At 53.2% G+C, this 18,465-nt stretch overlaps 6 protein-coding genes across 6 annotated transcripts; 5 read left to right on the top strand and 1 right to left on the bottom strand.

Moving 5' to 3' along the window:
* Positions 1–2,543: 2,543 nt before the first annotated feature.
* Positions 2,544–3,661, top strand: BZA70DRAFT_287621 (histone H1; the record flags this gene model as incomplete). Its single annotated transcript, XM_064913968.1, has 4 exons — positions 2,544–2,601; positions 2,697–2,722; positions 2,831–2,853; positions 3,172–3,661. 4 exons carry the CDS (start codon positions 2,544–2,546, stop codon positions 3,659–3,661), a joined length of 597 nt encoding a protein of 198 aa, XP_064771341.1.
* A 1,842-nt stretch (positions 3,662–5,503) lies between these two features.
* Positions 5,504–7,103, top strand: BZA70DRAFT_233600 (uncharacterized protein; the record flags this gene model as incomplete). Its single annotated transcript, XM_064910268.1, has 3 exons — positions 5,504–5,730; positions 5,796–6,617; positions 6,686–7,103. Coding segments are annotated over 3 exons (1,467 nt in total), but the record flags the coding sequence as incomplete, so codon positions are not given.
* A 737-nt stretch (positions 7,104–7,840) lies between these two features.
* Positions 7,841–9,557, top strand: BZA70DRAFT_273406 (TLD-domain-containing protein). The gene is made up of 2 exons (XM_064911823.1): positions 7,841–9,068; positions 9,136–9,557. Exons 1-2 carry the CDS (start codon positions 8,194–8,196, stop codon positions 9,281–9,283), a joined length of 1,023 nt encoding a protein of 340 aa, XP_064771339.1. The 5' UTR covers positions 7,841–8,193; the 3' UTR covers positions 9,284–9,557.
* A 702-nt stretch (positions 9,558–10,259) lies between these two features.
* BZA70DRAFT_234559 (armadillo-type protein) lies at positions 10,260–14,178 on the top strand (the record flags this gene model as incomplete). The annotated part of the gene is made up of 3 exons (XM_064910302.1): positions 10,260–10,352; positions 10,467–11,889; positions 11,939–14,178. 3 exons carry the CDS (start codon positions 10,260–10,262, stop codon positions 14,176–14,178), a joined length of 3,756 nt encoding a protein of 1,251 aa, XP_064771338.1.
* A 67-nt stretch (positions 14,179–14,245) lies between these two features.
* BZA70DRAFT_273401 (uncharacterized protein) lies at positions 14,246–15,442 on the top strand. Its single transcript, XM_064911822.1, has one exon. The coding sequence runs from the start codon at positions 14,649–14,651 to the stop codon at positions 15,219–15,221; it is 573 nt and encodes a 190-aa protein (XP_064771337.1). The 5' UTR covers positions 14,246–14,648; the 3' UTR covers positions 15,222–15,442.
* Positions 15,352–18,465, bottom strand: BZA70DRAFT_44341 (beta-lactamase-like protein). The gene is made up of 2 exons (XM_064915123.1): positions 17,986–18,465; positions 15,352–17,892 (listed from the first exon to the last, which is right to left on the bottom strand). Exons 1-2 carry the CDS (start codon positions 18,138–18,140, stop codon positions 15,483–15,485), a joined length of 2,565 nt encoding a protein of 854 aa, XP_064771336.1. The 5' UTR covers positions 18,141–18,465; the 3' UTR covers positions 15,352–15,482.

Raw genomic sequence — 18,465 nt, 5'->3', positions numbered from 1 at the left:
ACCCCTGAATTTGGGAAAGAAACTTTAATCTGAGGATGGCCGGTGGGGATGAACTGGGATATCGGCACTCGTCGGGGTGATCCTCGCGGGGACGTTGTCGTGGGTCTTGCGTGAGGAGAGAGGGTGGCGGTGGCTGGAGCTGGGATGTGGTGATGTTTGCTTGATGTTGATGGTGTGGGCGGTAGAACTCGCGGACGAACAGCAGATGCCTGAATAGACGCGTCAATATGACGATGAGATGTTCTTCTGTTCTTCGTCTTGAGCTCGCGTCTGCAGACTTCCTCGGCGAGATTGGGGTCAGCTTTCCTTGGAGATGGGGTGTTGCGACGATTGGTGGATTGCTTTTCTAAAGAGCGTCGATGGTATACTGGCAAGGAAGATTCGCGTAGACATTTCTTGGTAGAGCACACTGCAAGTCCACACCAAACGCGTCCGAACAGATCTGTTCGCCACGTCCCCAGACAATGCCAACCAAAGTGGCAAAATCCTATTCTGATGATGCGGAGACTATTTGTATTTATGAAAACCCGAGCAATTTTTTTAGAGTTTGGAGATAGCAGCCATATCTCAAGTTGGGACTCTGCATGCGAGAAGACGGGCTCATGTGCACATGTGCAGCGTAAGGTGAGCGAGAGGCTGGGATGATGTAGGGCCTTGTTAGTGTTGCCTTGGTTATACCGAAAGACAAAAGCTGTGTATTTTTAGCATGGCGGATGATTTTTACGCGTGATATGGCGGCTTATGGTATGTAGCAGGCGGTGGCTATGTCAAGCCGGCGGACGAAGCAGTGCTCCTGCGCGCCTATGCAGGAAGGAGGATAGTATCGAGTATTGAGTGATGATCTTTTTGTTTGTTTTTAAAAAGAAGCAACAATTTAAGCTTACTTTATAATTTGTGGGCTTTGGCTGACTGGCCCCTAGTTCAAACGGTAGATCAATAAGGGCAATCATGTAGGTGTGGTGGAGGGCAAGAGCGGCAAAGACGAAGAGACCACTCCCCAACAAGCGAAGGTAGAATCAGACTCTTCTGTGATCTTCTTTAGTAAGAAAATAACGTAGAAAAGAGAATGGGATATTTCTACGATGGATCAAAGGGGAAAATGCGTGGATTACGCGTGAGAATGTGGAATGAAGCGGTTGAGGAAGCTAACGCCGATGAGCCGAGGCTTTTGTGAGCGAGGAAAGGTTGGCGGGTTTGCAGAGTGGTGTGTAGGAGGATTTTATGAATATAAATGAAGCAGAGTAGAGGGAGGGATGACTCTGACGAAGGAGATGTGTGAGGGAGGAGGAAGAGTGGAAAGGGGGAGAGACAGAGATGCTTCATGAGAACAACACGGCGAGTTAGTCATTCGATTCGCGCCGAGTTGAGGTATGTGCGATATAGAGCAGGATATAGATTGCAGCAGGTAAGCCAATATCACATCAAATGAATCCGTGCACACTCCTCAAAAAGACTGTACTCGAAGGACTAGAGTGGAGACGTTGTTGGGGAGGGAGGGAAGAGACTGGGCCGGAGGCGCGGTTGTCCATGTGAAGTCAAACGGCCCACGAGTGGCGGATGGATCGCATGCTGCTACACGATGCTATTGAGCATGAAACCAAAAATAATGTGAGATCTGAGAAAGGCAGTATGTGAAGATGAGGTATTTGTGTTTTAAAGGAGATTAGAAGGAGACTGGGCTGGTGAGGGTGCAGATGGACGAGGAAGGAAATTGGAGCTGACGATTGGACGGAAGGAGGAGATCCGGGAGACTGGAGAGGAAAGAGCGCCTGGTGGATGTCAGCAGCGAGATGGGGCATTTTCAAAAGTGTGAGGAAGTTTATTGAGCAGAGAGCTATTGACTGGGTGTCTACGAGGGTATATGATTGTGAGGTAGGGAGGTGTAGAGGGGAAGAAGGAAGGTGGAGCTGACGACGATGGGGAGAGCTGTCACACATTCTGAGCTCGAGGTACCGCTGTTGCTTGCGGCGGGTGCAGAGGATTTAAATTTGACTGCGATACAGAATAAAGTATATCAACAAAAAGCGCAGTGATCTGGGAGTCTGTTGGTCTAGTCTACAAAATATCTAAAAGAGTGGTGGCTGAGAAAACAAAGGCTGATTGGAAGTAGTGACGAGAGGAAGATCGCTGAGGACGCGTGCGAGAGGCCGGAAGGAGAAGGAGGAGGCCGCGGCATGGCAGCGGGCGGGAGGGGGGTGAGGATGGTTGTGGGTGATAGAGAGGGTCTGGTGAGAGTCTTCAAACATTCAACAGCAGGTCTACAGGATATTCGACCAGCAAAACGAGGAATATCGTGGGCAGATGCAGATGGGCGGCCCAGAGCGGTGTTGTGGTTTGTTGTTGTTGATGGACCCGCCGCGCCAAACGTGTACTTAAACCGCCTCATCGCCCGCCCCCGCCTGCCCGCTCTTCTTCCTCTTCTCTTTCTCTCTCTTTCCTGCTCCCCACCCTCCTCTTCCTCTGCCTTTCCTCTGCTACCTCCGATATCGCTCGTATCTTCCTATTCCACTACCACTACCCTCACTCTACTCTACTCTCTCGCAATGCCTCCCAAAGTCACCAAGAAGCCCGTCGCTCCCGCCGACCATCCTGCTTACAAGGGTACGTCCTCCCTCGTCGCAGACCATACGCGTCTTTATTTGCGTCTGCCTTATTACATCTATTATGTGCTAATGTTTTCTATTTTGTGTCTGCAGATATGATCAAGGATGCTATCCTCACGGTTGGTAGCCCTCGTGTTTTGCTTTGTTTTGATGGCGCAGTCCGTCACCTTTCCGCTTCACCCAATACTAACCAGTAGCCGCATTTTTGTGCGTTTGTGACAATACAGCTCAAAGAACGCAACGGAAGCAGGTGTGTACACCCTCTCTCTTTCTAAATCTATCTTTATCATCATTCTCTCCTGCTGTGTTTACTGGCTGGCGAGACGAGGCAACAACAACAAGCTGCTCAGCGCGCGCCGCAGAAATCTTGTTTTGGGTCCCAAAGCGCGCACCGCCCAGCGCGGCGATGAGCACCTCGAGCGCGAGCTTATTTACCGCCTTCCGTTTGTTTACCTCGAGCCGCGCACCATTCCTCCCAATCCGCGTCGGCGGAACCCAGCCAGAAGCCTCGTCAGAATTATGAGAACAATGAAAACACGCAAGAATAATCTACTAACTCCACTTCCAGTCGCCAAGCGCTCAAGAAGTACATCATGAGCAACTTCAAGATCAAGGCCACCAACTTTGAGACCCAGTTCAACTCCGCCCTCAAGCGCGGTGTCACCGCCGGCGACTTTGTCCAGCCCAAGGGTCCCTCAGGAACCGTCAAGCTGCAGAAGAAGGAGCCAGTCCCTAAGAAGGAGGCCGCCCCTAAGGAGAAGAAGCCTGTTGCCCCCAAGAAGGAGAAGAAGCCTGCTGCTCCTAAGAAGGAGAAGAAGGTCGCTGCCCCTAAGAAGGCTGCCGTCGCCAAGAAGCCTGCTGCTAAGAAGGCCGCCCCTAAGAAGCCTGTTGCTGCGAAGAAGGCTGCTCCTAAGAAGGCTGCTGCTCCCAAGAAGGCCGCCGCTAAGCCCAAGGCCCTCAAGGCTAAGCCGGCTGGCGTCAAGAAGGCTGCCCCAAAGAAGGCCGCTCCTAAGAAGGCTGCCCCTAAGAAGGCCGCTGCGAAGAAGGCTAAGGCGTAAGCTGCAGTGTATTTTTTTTCGTTGAACCGGGTGGAGGTACGATATGAGGTATTTGGCGGCTTGTTTTGATAGGTGCAATATGTTTTTTATTTTTTATTGTTGTAGTATTGTTTTCTCTGTTTTACTATGTGCTTTGCTAGTGTTATAATTACCCCCTTTGCAAGGACCAAGTGCAAGGACGAAGTAAATGCGAATGTTGTTTTGTCTAGTGTATTTTTTGATGTCTTTCGTTTTCTGGGCTTTATATTTGAACCTGTAATCTAGTCTTATTTTCACTCTCTATTGCTCTGCAGTGTATTCTATAGCCTGTTCTTAGTAGTAATGAGTTCAAAATATTACATAATCAAACCCCATACTATTGCACAGTTATGCTACCAGGCACAAACGCGAACGCCGCTCTGCCTCCTTCACGGCCTGTGCAGCCAGCAACCTCCACCACAGACCCAGACGCAGCCCGCAGCCCGCTCACCGCCCGGCCCGACTCTCTGCCCTTCTTCACGCCCGGCTTCTTCCTGTCTTTTTTTTCAGGCTGAGGCGATGCCTCCTTCTTTCGATACGTCGCCGCCGCCCGTCTTTCAGCACCACCACCCCCAGCTCAAAGCGCTCGTGTACAGCCAGACAGACTCGAACGGAGCCGTCGTCGTCCCGCCCGCTGTGGACGATGACTTTCTCAAAGGCTACATGTCTGACTCACCGCCTTCTCCCACGGCCACCGCCGACAGCGGCTACCAGGAGCCTGACCGTCTAGCCTCGTCTACAAAGCAGCCCGTGCCCAACTTCTCCGTCCCCTTTAAGCGGCCACTCGCGAGCAACAAGCCCACCGACGGCGCGGCCGCCGCCACCGCTCGCAATTCCTCACTCTCGGCCACCACTCATGAGAAAAACTCGTCGTCGTCCTCGACGAACTCGTCTTGGCCTGCTTCCTCGGCGCCGTCCTCGGACTGTCCTCTAAACCCGCACTCGCCTCTCTACCCTGCCGCCGCTGATGTCTCCGATCTGAATGATTCTCCGTTGCCCACAAGCCCCGTCAGCAAGACCTCGACATTCTCATCCAAGCAAGCTGGTTCAAAGCTCGCTACTACCAACTCTCTACCAGGCTCTGCGCCTTCGCCACGCCAGGCTCATTCTATATCACCGGCACCGGTAAACAACAAGAACAAGCTGAACACCACAACATCAGCAACTTCCTCGCCCTCCCGTGGTCGATCGCCGGTGAATGGACACGCACCTGGCCTTGCCAAACAGGAGTTACAGCCGCACCTGGCTCCTGCGCATCAAATTCCGTTGACTGCTGACGACTACGCCGAGGATGAACAAGTGCGCAGCGGCAGTTCGACTGAGTCGCAGTGCGAGAATGCTTTGTCTGCAATACCAACTCACGAGACTTCGTCTAGTAGTCTGTCGGACGTCAGGGTTCTTGAGAACGGGAACTACGGCGATGGCGAAAATAGTCAGCCGATAATCGTGACTGACTTTGCAAAGAGCTCAGCAGGCACAACTCGGGTGATCAACAGCAGTAACAACAACATCAATAACATCATTAGCAGCAGCAGTATAAACCGACGCACGACAGCAGGCTCAACTGCAAGCAGCGACGGCTCTTTTGTGAATGCTCCGCATCCTGCCGAAAAAGTGCTCGACGAAGTCGACGAAGACGAAACTCGCGACTCGTTCAACGCCGAGCCTGTGCTAGTTGGCTCGTCTGGCGGTGCTACGACGCAGGCTGGATCCTCGTCGGTCGCGACCGGACTGCGAGTAAACCCCTCACTTGCCCGGCAACGCACCACCACAGCAACAGCATCAGAGTCTCCGGCAAAGGCTAGCTCAGGAGATGCACAGGAGGAAAGCATTACGACCGAGCAGATCATTGCCAGGCGAGAAAAACGGAGGCGGGAGCTTGAAGTGAAGGCGACAGGGGCGCGGATAGTGGGCGAGGACCATGTGAATTACATTCTGGCGTACAATATGCTGACTGGAATCCGCGTCGCTGTTTCGCGGACGACTGCGAAAGTCGACCGGGAGTTGACTGATAATGATTTTACTGCGAAGCACAAGTTGGCGTTTGACATGTGAGTTTTACAATCTTCTTCAAGGTGATTTGACTGGATGAACTAACCTTGTCTTATGCATACAGAAACGGAAACGAACTGACACCGTCTGCGAAATATGATTTCAAATTCAAAGACTACGCGCCATGGGTGTTTCGGCATCTACGGCAGCTGTTCAGGCTTGATCCCGCGGACTATCTGATTTCGCTGACGTCAAAGTACATTGTCTCCGAACTAGGCTCACCCGGCAAGAGTGGCAGTTTTTTCTATTTCTCGCGAGACTACCGGTTTATCATCAAGACGATCCACCACGCGGAACACAAGTTTCTGCGAAAAATTCTAAAGGAGTATTATAACCACGTGAAGGCGAATCCAAACACATTAATTTCGCAGTTTTACGGACTTCACCGGGTGAAGCTGCCGTACGGACGCAAGATCCATTTTATCATCATGAACAACCTGTTCCCACCGCATCGGGATATCCACCAGACATTTGATCTGAAAGGCTCGTCGATCGGGCGCGACTACGACGAATCGAAGCTTGCGACGAACAAGAACGCGACGATGAAGGATCTGAACTGGCAGCGGCGGGATAAGCATATATCGCTCGGACCCCGGAAGCGGGAACTGTTTATCAAGCAACTGGAGATTGACGTGAAGTTGCTTGAGCGGCTGCATATTATGGACTACTCGCTGTTGATTGGGATTCACGATATTCAAAAGGGTAATACTGAGGGTATTAGAGATAGTACATTGACTGTGTTCCAGCCGGATACGCAAATGCTTGACCGGACGCCGTCGAAGATGGAGAGAGATAGGCGGGTTAGTTTGAGGAGGGCGTTTTCTACTGCCAATCAGGCGTCTGCTGAGCAGGTGCTGAATGTGCTTCGGCAGGATGAGTATCCAGGGTGAGTATTGTTTTTTTTTGTGGTTGACTATTTGAGATCGAGGCTGGTGGCTAACATACCTTATATAGACGCAAGAACTTCATTTTCTATGCAGATGACGGTGGTCTGCGGGCGACGAACGAGCACGACCTCCCGCTGAACGAGATTTACTACCTCGGGGTGATTGACTGTTTGACAAACTACTCGCTGGTGAAGAAGCTCGAGACGTTCTGGAAAGGGCTGTCGCACTCGCGGGAAAAGCTATCTGCGGTGCCACCGGTTGAATATGGCGAGCGGTTTTTCAAGTTTATCTCGTCGATCGTCAAGACGCCGGAGCAGGTGCAGATGATGAAGGCCGCTGCGGCAGCTGCGAAGAGTAACCGTGGGGGCAATCGTCGGCATAGCGGGATTATCGCTGCAGCGGTTGCAGAGGACGAGAATGTGGCGGAAGGCAGTCAGGGGAATAGTAGTACTGCGATTGAGATATTAGAGATGCGAGATGCTTGAGAAAGCAGACGCTTTGTTTGTATCTTTGTCGTTTTTCTTTTACATTACTGTGGCTCCTGTTGGTATGGTATTACAGGGGTAGGTTGGCAATAGCATAGAATACTTGCATGTATGATATTTGGGGGAGGTACTCTGTTTTTTATTCAGTTGTTTGTGTTTTTCGGAGCAGCGAGGTTTTCCATTTTTCTATCGTATCTTGTTCTTTTTGCTTTTTCTTCGAGTAGCTTCAGTTGTTTACGGAGACAGATGGTAAGTTATCTGGTATCTTGTGAGATTGAAGAGAACTGTCTCGGAGTCGCAATAAAAGGTAGACTATCCTATAAGTGTATGGTATCTGTTTGATGTAAAAGAATCAAAGCAGGATGATCGTTGATAGGCATTGACAGACAGACAGACAGACGACGTCATTGAACCAGCCAGCAATCGCGGGCGGCTCTTATCAACGAGATGTCTGTTCGCTGACGGCGGAGGTGGATGCCCGCCGCCGCTGCTGACGTCGTGGTTTCTTATCACAGCGATCTGCGGTGGCTTTACTATGAAGATCTCTGAGTATCTGTGGATAAACAGCAGAAGTAGAAAGTAGAAGTAGAGCAAACAGAGATTAGAGAAACAGAGCTGAACTGAGATGGCATAAAGCTCAATAAGAAGCCACATTTATGGCACAAACAGTCAATAAACCAGGTCCGGTTTAGCGGCGCCAATCGCACCGGTTGGTCACCTTCTCCGACCGCGTGCAGCTCGTCGGCAGGCATCCATCGTCCATCCACTCGTTCGTCCACTTGTTTCCGTTCATTGCAGCGAGAACGAGTGCTGGTTTATTCGCATTTAGAAGCTTAGTTTAGGTGCATGTATAAGCCCGGATAGGTGGCTTGAGTGCAGTGCATTTTTCGTTGCAGTTTATCGATTTATTCTTTTTGGGTCTCTGTGAGCTTAGATTGAAAGCCAGTCGATTTGTATCAGCTTTTTCGTCTGTTCACCTTCCTCGCCTTGTTTGACTACAACCAGACGGGTTCAGCAGCCGCCTGTGCTTTGCTCAACAATTGATCGTCTGCAGAGAGACCAAGCAAACAGACACATACATACAGTCGCGATGGCATCTACCTCACATCAGCAGCAGCAGTCATCGCAGCCGTCGCATGGCCACCAGGGTTCGCTGGCGGACACGATCCGCAACACGATCAGACGGATGTCGATGGATCTGTCTTCGGGCGGGTCGAACCGGACCAGTCGGTCGATGCCGCACCATCACCATGATTTCCACGATCTCGGCAGCGACGACGTCGACGACGAGGCCATGATGGACGACGACGACGACAGCCACAACGAGAACCACCACAGCAGCAGCGCGGCAAAGATCGTGCATCACGCGCAGACGATGCCGGGGATGACGAGCGCGAAGGAGAATTACGACAGCAGCCGGGATCGCGATGTGTCCTACAAATCGTCGCAGCCCACGCAGCTGAGCTTTTCGGCCCCGCCGCTCACGCCGCTGACGTTGGACGGGTACAGAGAGCAGACGCGGGTGCGCTTACTGTCGCCTCAGCTGGCGGAGGAGATTCGGCATCTGCTCCCACTGCGTCTGCAGCTTTACGACACGTGGCGACTGTGCTACAGTCTCGAGCAGCACGGCGTGTCGCTGACGACGCTGTATAATTTGTGCGTGCCGCCTAGAGGCACCTCGCGGCCTGGGTACGTGTTGATTGTCGAGGACAAGCACGGCGGCATCTTTGGCGCGTATCTGAATGAGTATCCGCATCCGACCAAGAACGGACGGTACTATGGCAACGGAGAGTGCTTTCTTTGGAAGAGCAAGGTGATTCCGAACACGCCTTTGGCTAGCACTACATCGCTTAGCGACACGGCCAGTATTCGGTCTGTCAATATGCAGTTCAAGGCGTTTCCGTACACGGGAATCAATGACTATATGATTTTGTGCGATCCGGGGTTCATTTCTGTTGGCGGCGGGTGAGTGGTGCTGTTATTTAAGTATTTCCGCAGCTTTAGAAGAGGAAAGACTAACATCTTGTTATAGTGACGGAAAGTATGGTATATACATCGACGACCGGTTTGAGAAGGGAATCTCAAACAGTTGCCCAGCGTTTGGAAACGAGCCGCTGAGCGACAGCGGGATGAAGTTTGACATTGTCGGCGTCGAGATCTGGCGGATTTCCAACAAATAGACGGGATGAGTGTGATTTTGTTTATATGTTATCTTATATTCTTTGTTTTGGTTATGGATGATCGATGGAGGATGATGGGTGGATGCACGGGGCAGGATCATGTTGTCGTCATGATGTGGGATCTACTTTCCTAGTGGGATCTCTCGGTTACTTTTATCCCTCTTCTTTTCTTTTACCTTCTCCTCTTCTTGTAATTATTGCTTTATATCGAATGTGCATTATACAATAGTCAGATGAAGATAAGGCAGCCTGAGCCGTTCGTGTGTTTGTCACCAAGATATCCTCTTAGTAGTTAACCTAGCAGTAAGTTGCTATCCCGGGTCCAATCATCCGCTACCCCAGACATGACAGCATCGCGCGTCGGGTTCGCGTGTCACGGGGCAAATCCAGGTTTGAACAAAAAAAATCGAGTTCTTTGCGCCACCGCTGCTTCTTCCTCTTCCGCGTCCTCAGCTCCAATCCTCAGTTCCGTGGTTCTTTTCTTCTGCTCGTCCGTTGTTGTTTGAGTAGTTTGTCGCTGTTTCTACTTAAATGTCGTCCGCTGGTCGAGTGCGAACACACCGCTCAGTCTAAGCTCAGTACTACTTCACCTGCTCTGTGTTCGCGTCGCGGGCTTCTCTCCTCCTGCTTCCTGATCCCGGCTTTTTATCCTCCTCCACTCCCTCCTCTTCCTCGTCTTCCTCTTCCTCTTTCTCCCTTCTTTCCTCCCTCAATTCTCTCTGCGGATCACCGACGATCTCTCCGGCGCGTCTCTTCTCTCTCCTCTGCCTCTTTTTCGCCTTTTTTTTTCCTTTGATCCACCCCACCATCTCAACCAAACACTACCTCTCTCTCTCCTTCTCTCTCTCCCTTCCACCTCTCTCCCTCCCATCTTTCTCCTTCCTTCTTCTTGCATCTCGCCATACCCTCACCTACTCAATTGTGCCACTCTGCTTCCCTCCACCCCACCCGAACGCGGATTCGCCAGAGCTGAGTGATGGAGACCGAGGCCCTCGAGCGAATCTCAGAGGCGCTTCTCACTGTCCACAATCCACACGTCTCCAACGATTCCCGAAGGCTTGCTCAAGAGGTATGCTGTGCTCTATTTTCAATATCGTGTTTACGTGTTTATTTTACTATTCACGTATATTATCCACACCTCCCTGCTCTCGTTTCGGCGATTGGTCTAACCCGACTTTTCTAGTTCCTTGATGCAGCCAAGCAAGAAGACGAAGCCCCTCTGTGGGGCTACCACCTCGCCATCCGCGAACCTCCCCGGGCAGATCAAATCCGACACTTTGGTCTCTCGCTTATCGACCACTCCATCCGCCACAACTTCTCGGTCTACGACCAAACCCGCAAACTAGCCGTCCGCAACTGGGTTATCGAGCTCACCACCCAAGTCCGTCAGACAGACGCGTACTATCTTCGCGAGAAACTCGCCTTGCTCTGGGTTAACGTCGCAAAGCGTTCCTGGGGTGCACAGAAGGACGAGTGGAATGACATGGACGACGCGCTCGTGCGTATGTGGGACATGACTCCCGCCACGCGCGAAATGTCGCTCATGATCTTCCGTGACTTGTTCGAAGACGTCTTCATGCTTGACGATCCTGTGGCAGGCAAGCGGTCCGGAGTACTCAGCGCGCAGTGCATCGAGGTCTTGACTGCTGCCGCAATCCTCGACGAAGCCTACGATCGGCGGGACGAGTCCATCATCAGTCTAAGGAGCGGTGCCGACGGATGGCTTGTCCGATGGTCAATGCTGCTCGGTCAATGTCTTGATCAAGGTGCCCAGGATACAGAGGCCGAGTCGTTTGCCGTCAAGGTTCTGCAAAGTCTGAAAACATGTCTGGTCTGGGTGCACCCACGCGCAATCAGGGAGACCGATCTGCTGGCGCGTATAAGTCAGGCGCTGACGATTCAGAATGTTAAAGTCCGCACGCTGGCAACCGATTGTCTACACATCCTCTTCACCAGGAATTTTGCAAATGAGGAAGATTTCGCGGCCGTGATTGGCGTCGTGTTCCTAGCTCCGGGTATCAGGACACTGTCAGAAGTCTACAATTCCATCCAGCTCGATCTCGACGACTTTGACGAAGACAGCTACATTTTATTAAAAAAACTAGTCGAGATGATTGTCGGGCTGGGCGAGTACTTGAACGTTGGAGGCGATAAGCGCAGTCGACTGCCTCCAGGCACTGATCTGGAAGGCTACCTCGCGCTCGTGTTTTCGACTACCATGCACGAAAGTCTCATAATATCCGGTCTGTCGCTACAGTTTTGGTCTTCGATATTACGCGTCGAAGAACTAGCGCGGTTACCAGAAGTCAGCGCGCTGCTGCCTCGGCTGTTGGAGCTTGCGGCCGAGCGAATAATCAAATACGAAGGAGTCGAGGAGCGAACGCCGTCAAAGAGGTTTTTGGAGCTCGATTTCGATTCTGTGCCGGAGATGCATTCGTTTCTGGGGAATTATAAACGGTTTGTTGAGGATATTGCGAGGTTGGTTGTGTGTAGGATACCTGTGGACGCCATGATTTGGCTAGATATGAGACTCGACAAGTTTTTTTCTTCGTGGCATGGATGGCATTCCCGAGAGTGTAAGTTGTTTCTATGTTTGTGGTTAGGTGGTCAGGACTAATAGTTGTTTTGATATAGCGCCGTCGGTACTGCGAAAAGATGCAATGTTTCTGGTGGCATATAGTCAATTCTCGATTGTTGATGCCGCGTTACGAGGTATAAGTCGCTGGCGAGTATGGTACCGGGAAACCGACAAGGAAGAAAAGACTGCAGTCCTGAACCCGATCATTGAGCGATTTTGCGAGCGCATGATTTCGATGGACGTCACGGACCCGGTTTTGCTGCGGAAGCAGATTCAGACGCTTGTACAGTTTGCGCCGCTGATGAAGCATGTTTCGCAGACGATGTTTAAAGTTTTGGAGAAGGTGCTGTATGCGTGCACGTTTGAGTATCCGGCTGACGCGACGGATGAGGATCGCGAGCTGATTAGAGAGGTGCGGAATAATTGCGACACGGAGCTCAATCGGCTGGCGTATCTGATGCCGGAGGCGTTGATGGAGATCTACTCTGATCTGGAGCGGATAATCAACGACATTATCTCGTCCGACAAACTTTCAGACCACGAGATTGTCTCGTTTCTTTCGTTTTTGCTTGTGATTTCGCAGCGGTCGAACGCGCCAAACAAGGCGGAGTGTTTTGCAAAGATTGTGGATCCGGTGCTGAGCTGCTGGACGGACGAGGCGACGATGAAAGGGTTGTCGCAGCTCGAGTGGTTCATGGAGCGAGTGGGGATAGTTGAGATTGCAAACTATTTCCGGTCGCGCGGAGTGGACGCGAGCACGGATTTACTGGCGACGTCGATGGACGAGGCGGGTAGACAGCTGAAGATGTCGCTGCGAAACCAGTGGGCGGCGTTGTTTCCGATTCGGGCTACGAGAATTTTTATACAGTATTCGATCGAGAAGATTGATCATTCGTCGGACGAGTTTGCTCGGTTGCTGGAGTTGTGGAAGCCCAGAGTGCAGCCGATATTACCGCATATTCTACAGTTGATTGCGCAGATCCATGCGTATTGCGACCCCGCGAATTGGGGAGACCTGCCGGCGGAAGTGAGCTCGTTCGTTCGGGACTCGTGTGAAGAGAAGTTTTGGCACGTGGGTATTTCTCGCCAGAGCCGGGACGAGTTTGTGGAGGAAGGCGTGAAGGCGGCGATGACGCTGCGCGACTTTGCAAACTCGCTTGGGATGATGCTTCGGTACACGCGCGAGTACGCGTTTCTGGCGCTGGGGTCGATCACGCAGCTCGAGAGCACGATGTACGAGGTTCCGGGGATCGGACGTACGATGTGGGCTGCGATTGCGGGCGAGCCGCGAGGGATCTCGTTGCATGCTTGGAAGCATCTTGTTGCGCTTGTTGTGCGGCCTGCGGTCAAGAACTGTCCGCCAGCGTACTGGGAGACGTTTTTGACTGATTTCTTACCGGGCGTGCTGACGCAGCTCGATTCGTTGCTCGAGGAACGGTGGACGAGTTTGACGAACCGGGGACTGGTGGGCGGGCAGCAGATACAGGAAGAAGTTGATGCGGCGGGCGAGGACGATGCGCTGTCGGACGAGATGACGGAGGAGTATCATTTGCGGCAGCTCTCGAATGTCGTCGACCGGCTGCTGATTGATCTTGTTGGTCCGCTGAACAGCAGTAAGACGCTGAGCGGGTCTGTTGCGGCCGACAGCAACGGCGATTCACAAAAGGACGGAGGAGGGTCGCCAGACAAGAAGAAGGCTGCTGATTCACGCACGTTTGTGGTGTCGCATCCGGTGATTCTGGGCCCGTTTCTGTCGCTGTGTAACCATCTGTTTGTGGTGCATGATACGCGGTGCAGCTACTCGTGCGCGATGATACTGAGGCAGATGATTCCGGTGATGATCGGGCGGTATCAGGAGGTGGACGACTTTCTGTGTGACGTGGTGCTGCCGTCTTGTCTGCGGGTTCTTGGCGATGCGTACTTTGCCGACGTAGCCGGCGAGGCGTCGTATGTGCTGACGATGATCTACACTGTTCTACGGGGACGGTACGACCGGCCGCTGAAGAAGATGATGGAGCTCAACCCCGCGATAGGCGCGGAGGAGATGATGGCGCTTGAGCGGGAGCTTGCGGGCGTGAAGACGCTACGGCAGCAGCGCGGGGTTATGATTGAGTTTCTGGCGGTGATCAAGGCGATTCCCGAGGGTCCCGAGGGCGAGGTCGCGCGGCGGATTGCGCGGGTGAAGAGAGAGCGCGAGAGCCGGCAGCAGCAGCAGAGCAAGTGGACTGTTTCGCGGAAAGAGGCCGAGCAGGTCGAGGCGGTCGATAGCGTGCTTGCGGACGGGGGGCTGGTTGATTTGTTCAACGAGGGCCAGTGATGGAACGATATAAATAGGGTTGCAGCCAAGCAGTAAATAGTCTCTGGAATAAGGTGTCTACATTTATTTATCATGTGTAAATACAACGAATATCTTTTGTTGTCTACAGATCATTCTCTTGTTCTCTTCTGTTGCATTAAACACAAACAGCAGCAGCAGCAAAAATCTTCCTCATCAATGACGATGGCGATGACGCGTAAGCACGAAGCCGTACCCGCCGCACGCATTGTGGCTGTGGCAGCCCCGAGAGACAAAGGCCGCACGCGCGCAGCATCGCCACGTTTTTGCGCTTCTTTGTGTCGAGAATAAACTCGTGAAATATACTCGAAAAGGCGAGAGAAAGGAAGCGAATAATCAGGATCCGAGGACTGCTGTTTGTATAAAGTGCGCCGTCTCCCTCTTCTTCATCTCCTTCATCTTCATCTTCTTCCTCTCCTCGTCGCACCCCACCTCCCCTCACCCTCATCACCATGTGGCCTTTCTCTGTCTCCCCCGCGTACGACGAAGCTGTCGGCCGCATGATCGCCGCCGACTCCATCTCCTCCTTCCACGACGCAGCAGGCGCAGCCGGCGCCGCCGTCGCAGCAGCAGCTCCGATCCCAGTCCCACTCCCCCCCGCCGAGTCCGTCTTGCACAAACTGATCGGCCCCGCCTTTGTCCTCTTCGTCCTCGGCTTCCTCTTCTTCGTCGGCCTCACGACCTACAAAGTCGCCAACGCCGTGCTCGGCCACGCGTCCGCCGCCGTCTCGCAAAAGATAGGCGGCGGGGGTCTCAAACGCACGGCCACAGGCTCGTTCTCGATCCCCGTCACATATATCCCGCAGCCGGAGTACGTCGAGCGGAGTACGCGCGCGCTGTCCAACTTTGTCAGTCGCGCGACGCCGTCGTTTGCAAAAGTGTGGGAGAGGACGGAGAAGGATCGGAAGATGCGAAAGCGTGATATTGCCAGAAAGTGGTTCCATCGGGACTCGGTCTCGGAGGATGATTTGCAGGATCAGGATTTCCAGGCTTACTATGCAGAGAAATCCGAAACGTCTTTATAGGTTTTTAGTTTTGTTTGTTTTGTATTATGTTTTTGGGTGTTTGTGATATCTTTGTTTTATGGTCATCGGTCTAGTTCTCGGTTTTAGTTTTGGTATTTGTCTTGGGATCGCTGTCTTGATGTATATGTATAGGTCTGGGCTGACCTCGCATAATCTTAGCGACTATTACATTGGTCTGGGTAACGGAAGTGAATATGCAATGAATCATATAATCGGACACAGTCTACCGATTCCACTGTTATTACACTATAGTACATCGTCTCACACAACTCGAGCCATGAACGAATCCACAATCCTCCGTATCCTGTAAAACTCCTTTGAAACACTTCCCTCAATAATAACCTTATCGTTCGCAAGCTTCCGCACCGCAATCTTGCGCTCGCAAAGAAGCACGCCCTCGCCTCGAAACTCGGCGTGCAGGCCCTCAGACACTAACTTCCGTCGTAGCTCGGCAAGGCGCACGTCGCCTACAAACGCTGACTTGCTTTGCGCTGCGGCCTCGGCTAGCTCTTGCTTGGTCGTCAACGCGTTCAGGATGATTTCGGTGGTTGATGATGACGGCGGCTCGTCTCCTCCTTCTTTCTCCTTTTCCTCGCCCTCTCCGTCCTCTTCCATCGCCGCCTCGGACTCTTCCACCGCCGGCGTAGCAATCGCGTTCGTCGTGATCGCGACCTTGGATCGCACCTGCGCAACCGTATACTCTCCCGCCGCAGTACTCTGCCACTTGAGCTGTCGCGCCAGATCCCATGACAGCGTCACCATGTACGCGTTCGCATCCATGCTCAAGTTCAGCGGCTTGCCCGACGCCGGCACGTAGATATCCTGGATCCCCGCGTTCCTCATCGCGACCGCCAACCCGTCCGCCTGCTCCAAGCTTCCGCTGATGAAAATCAGTTTCCGCGGTTGCACCTGTGGAATGATCATCTGGAACGACCGCGCGTCGGCAAGGCCTTCGTACTCGATGTACGTCACCTCGCACCTCACGTTCACCACCCGTCGCTCGCTCACCGTCTTGCTCGGGATCACCACCGTCCGCTCCTCTTCCTCCGCGCGCTCCTGCGTCCACTTCCGCTTCATGCCGATCTTGCCCAGCCCGCCTTTTCCGCCGTCCTCGCCCCCGTTCGCATCCTCCATCCGCACGTCGTCGCGCTCCTCTGCTCGCACGTAGTCCTCGATCTTGATCACTTCACCGTAAGGGTCCCGCCGCACTCGCTTGGGGATATATGGAAACATCTTATTTTTCAGACCCTTTGCATGCCGCACGTCGTAGTCGTACACTCTATTGTCCTGCGATAACACCAGCACGCCGATATCCGTCGCCGCGTCTGCCGCCGCCTCTTCGTCCTCGTCGATCTCGACCTCGTCTTCCGACTCGGACTCTGAGCTCTCGCTCTCGTCAAACGCCTCCTGGTCCAAGATCGTCCGGTTCTTCAGCTCGATCGCCGACTGCCGGTCCGCAAGCGCCTTCCGCGCTTTCTCCTGCGAAATATACCGCTCGAGCTCCTCACCTTGCAGCGGTACACTTTTCCGGATCTCGAGCTCTCGCCTCAATTGTATCCTTGTATACACCGGCCCGCCTCTTGCATCCGTCGCGGCCTCGTCGCCGTGCTCTGCCATCTTGCCCTCCGCGGCCGCGCTGGCATTCCACGCAGCCAGCACCTCGCCGCCAAACGAAGTCTGATCAACGCCCTGTGTGAAGATCGTCATACTCCGCTCGTCTTCGCATATATCCGCAAACGCACTGCGCGAGACACCCCACTCCAACCCCTGCCCGCTCGCAAGCACGACTTTTGGTCCCCGCACCGCGCGCGCTTCCTCCTCCGTCGCCACGACCCGCAGATACTTGAACGTGAACGGCGACGACCCTTTATCCTCCCACTCGCGCACCATCGCAGGCGACATCCACTCCAGCATCGACCGCGCATAAGCGAGCGTCCGACTACCGACCCGCGACACAAACAGCAGCGGCTCCCGCAGCCGGCGCTCGCTCCAGACCGCGTCCAAGAGCAGACAGAGCTCGAGCGCGCGCGCGCTCGTGGACGTCGGCAGGATCACGTCGCCTCCGCGGTCGAGGCTGCGGAGGATCGCAGAGATCAGCATCTCCTCTCGGCCTTTGATTGCCAGTCCCGTCCGTGCTCCGCAGATCAGGGCCGTCGGTCGACCGAGCTGATCCGGTGCGGTGAGTAGCGCTGACGAATTTAGATGCCGCTCGACCGCATGGTTCCAGTCTACCGCGTAGACAACGTCTTCCTGTCCGTACTGCAGCCGCCAAAGTGTACCGCCGAGAGAGTGTCCTGCGTTGTGGGCTGTGATGCGCAGAGAGCTGAGTTTGGCGGATAGACTGAGTTGCTGCGAGTACTTGAGTGATTGAATTTTGTCAAAGATAGCGTCAATATCAGAGACCCGAATAGTAGTATCGACCGCCGACGGCGCTACGTCTGCCGCCGCCGCCGCCGCCGCCGTCGAGGACGCCTCGGACGCGGGCGAGGTCGTGAACCACGCAGTCGTGTAGGCGTCGATCGTGGCCATGCGGCCCATGTTGATCACCGGCAGCGTAGCATATACAGGAATCGAGTCGAATCCGGGGAATCGCTTGCAGGCGTATGCGTATGCTCCGATGTGTGAAAACGTCGCGTGCGTGAGAAGGATCAGGTCGATTGTAGGTGTTAATCTGTGAGTAGCAAGCAAGCAAGCAATGTTAGCAGCGCACTCCTATGAAAGCCAAGATACACAAAAAAAAGAACAAAATGGAGTAAACACATACCGCTCCAACTCGGATAGCATCGACTCAGTCATCTGATCGTCCCATCCGACATCAATCAACACCCTCACATTTGAATCAAACGTGAGCAGCGATTGCGACGCCAGCGTCCGGCTCGGCGTCGCAGACTCTCCTACAAGCGGCACAAACGTAAACATGCTTTCAACCTCTCTTGTTTAGAGGTACGGATCAGTTGGATCGGTGGGGTGGGTAGTTGTGTTGACTGTATACAGGAAGAAATAATCAGGACGGCAGAGGAGAAACGATTGATAATTCAGAGAGCAGAGAATGAATTTGCAGATGATGTTGCGATAAGCCCTGATATCATGGCCAATTCATGCAAACGGCTCTATCCCGGATCTCTTGTGCTGTCTGATCCTTTACGGGGAGAATGGGCTGTTGCGAGTGTTGACGATGTTACTTTACGTTTTGTGAATCTGTCGAGGTTTTTTTTACTTTGCGAGGTGAGCCGCTCGCTTCTCC

Source organism: Myxozyma melibiosi, assembly GCF_037950935.1.
Source record: "Myxozyma melibiosi strain Phaff 52-87 chromosome Unknown BZA70scaffold_1, whole genome shotgun sequence".
Taxonomy (NCBI): domain Eukaryota; kingdom Fungi; phylum Ascomycota; class Lipomycetes; order Lipomycetales; family Lipomycetaceae; genus Myxozyma; species Myxozyma melibiosi.
Note: the sequence above shows the minus strand (reverse complement) of the source record. Positions and strands in the feature narration are given on the sequence as shown.

Coding starts and splice junctions, on each gene's coding strand:
- BZA70DRAFT_273406 (XM_064911823.1), top strand. CDS start 8,194: ATGGCATCTACCTCACATCAGCAGCAGCAGTCATCGCAGCCGTCGCAT. Junction 9,069..9,135: donor TTCATTTCTGTTGGCGGCGG/GTGAGTGGTGCT, acceptor ATCTTGTTATAG/TGACGGAAAGTATGGTATAT.
- BZA70DRAFT_273401 (XM_064911822.1), top strand. CDS start 14,649: ATGTGGCCTTTCTCTGTCTCCCCCGCGTACGACGAAGCTGTCGGCCGC.
- BZA70DRAFT_44341 (XM_064915123.1), bottom strand. CDS start 18,140: ATGTTTACGTTTGTGCCGCTTGTAGGAGAGTCTGCGACGCCGAGCCGG. Junction 17,893..17,985: donor ATGCTATCCGAGTTGGAGCG/GTATGTGTTTAC, acceptor TGCTACTCACAG/ATTAACACCTACAATCGACC.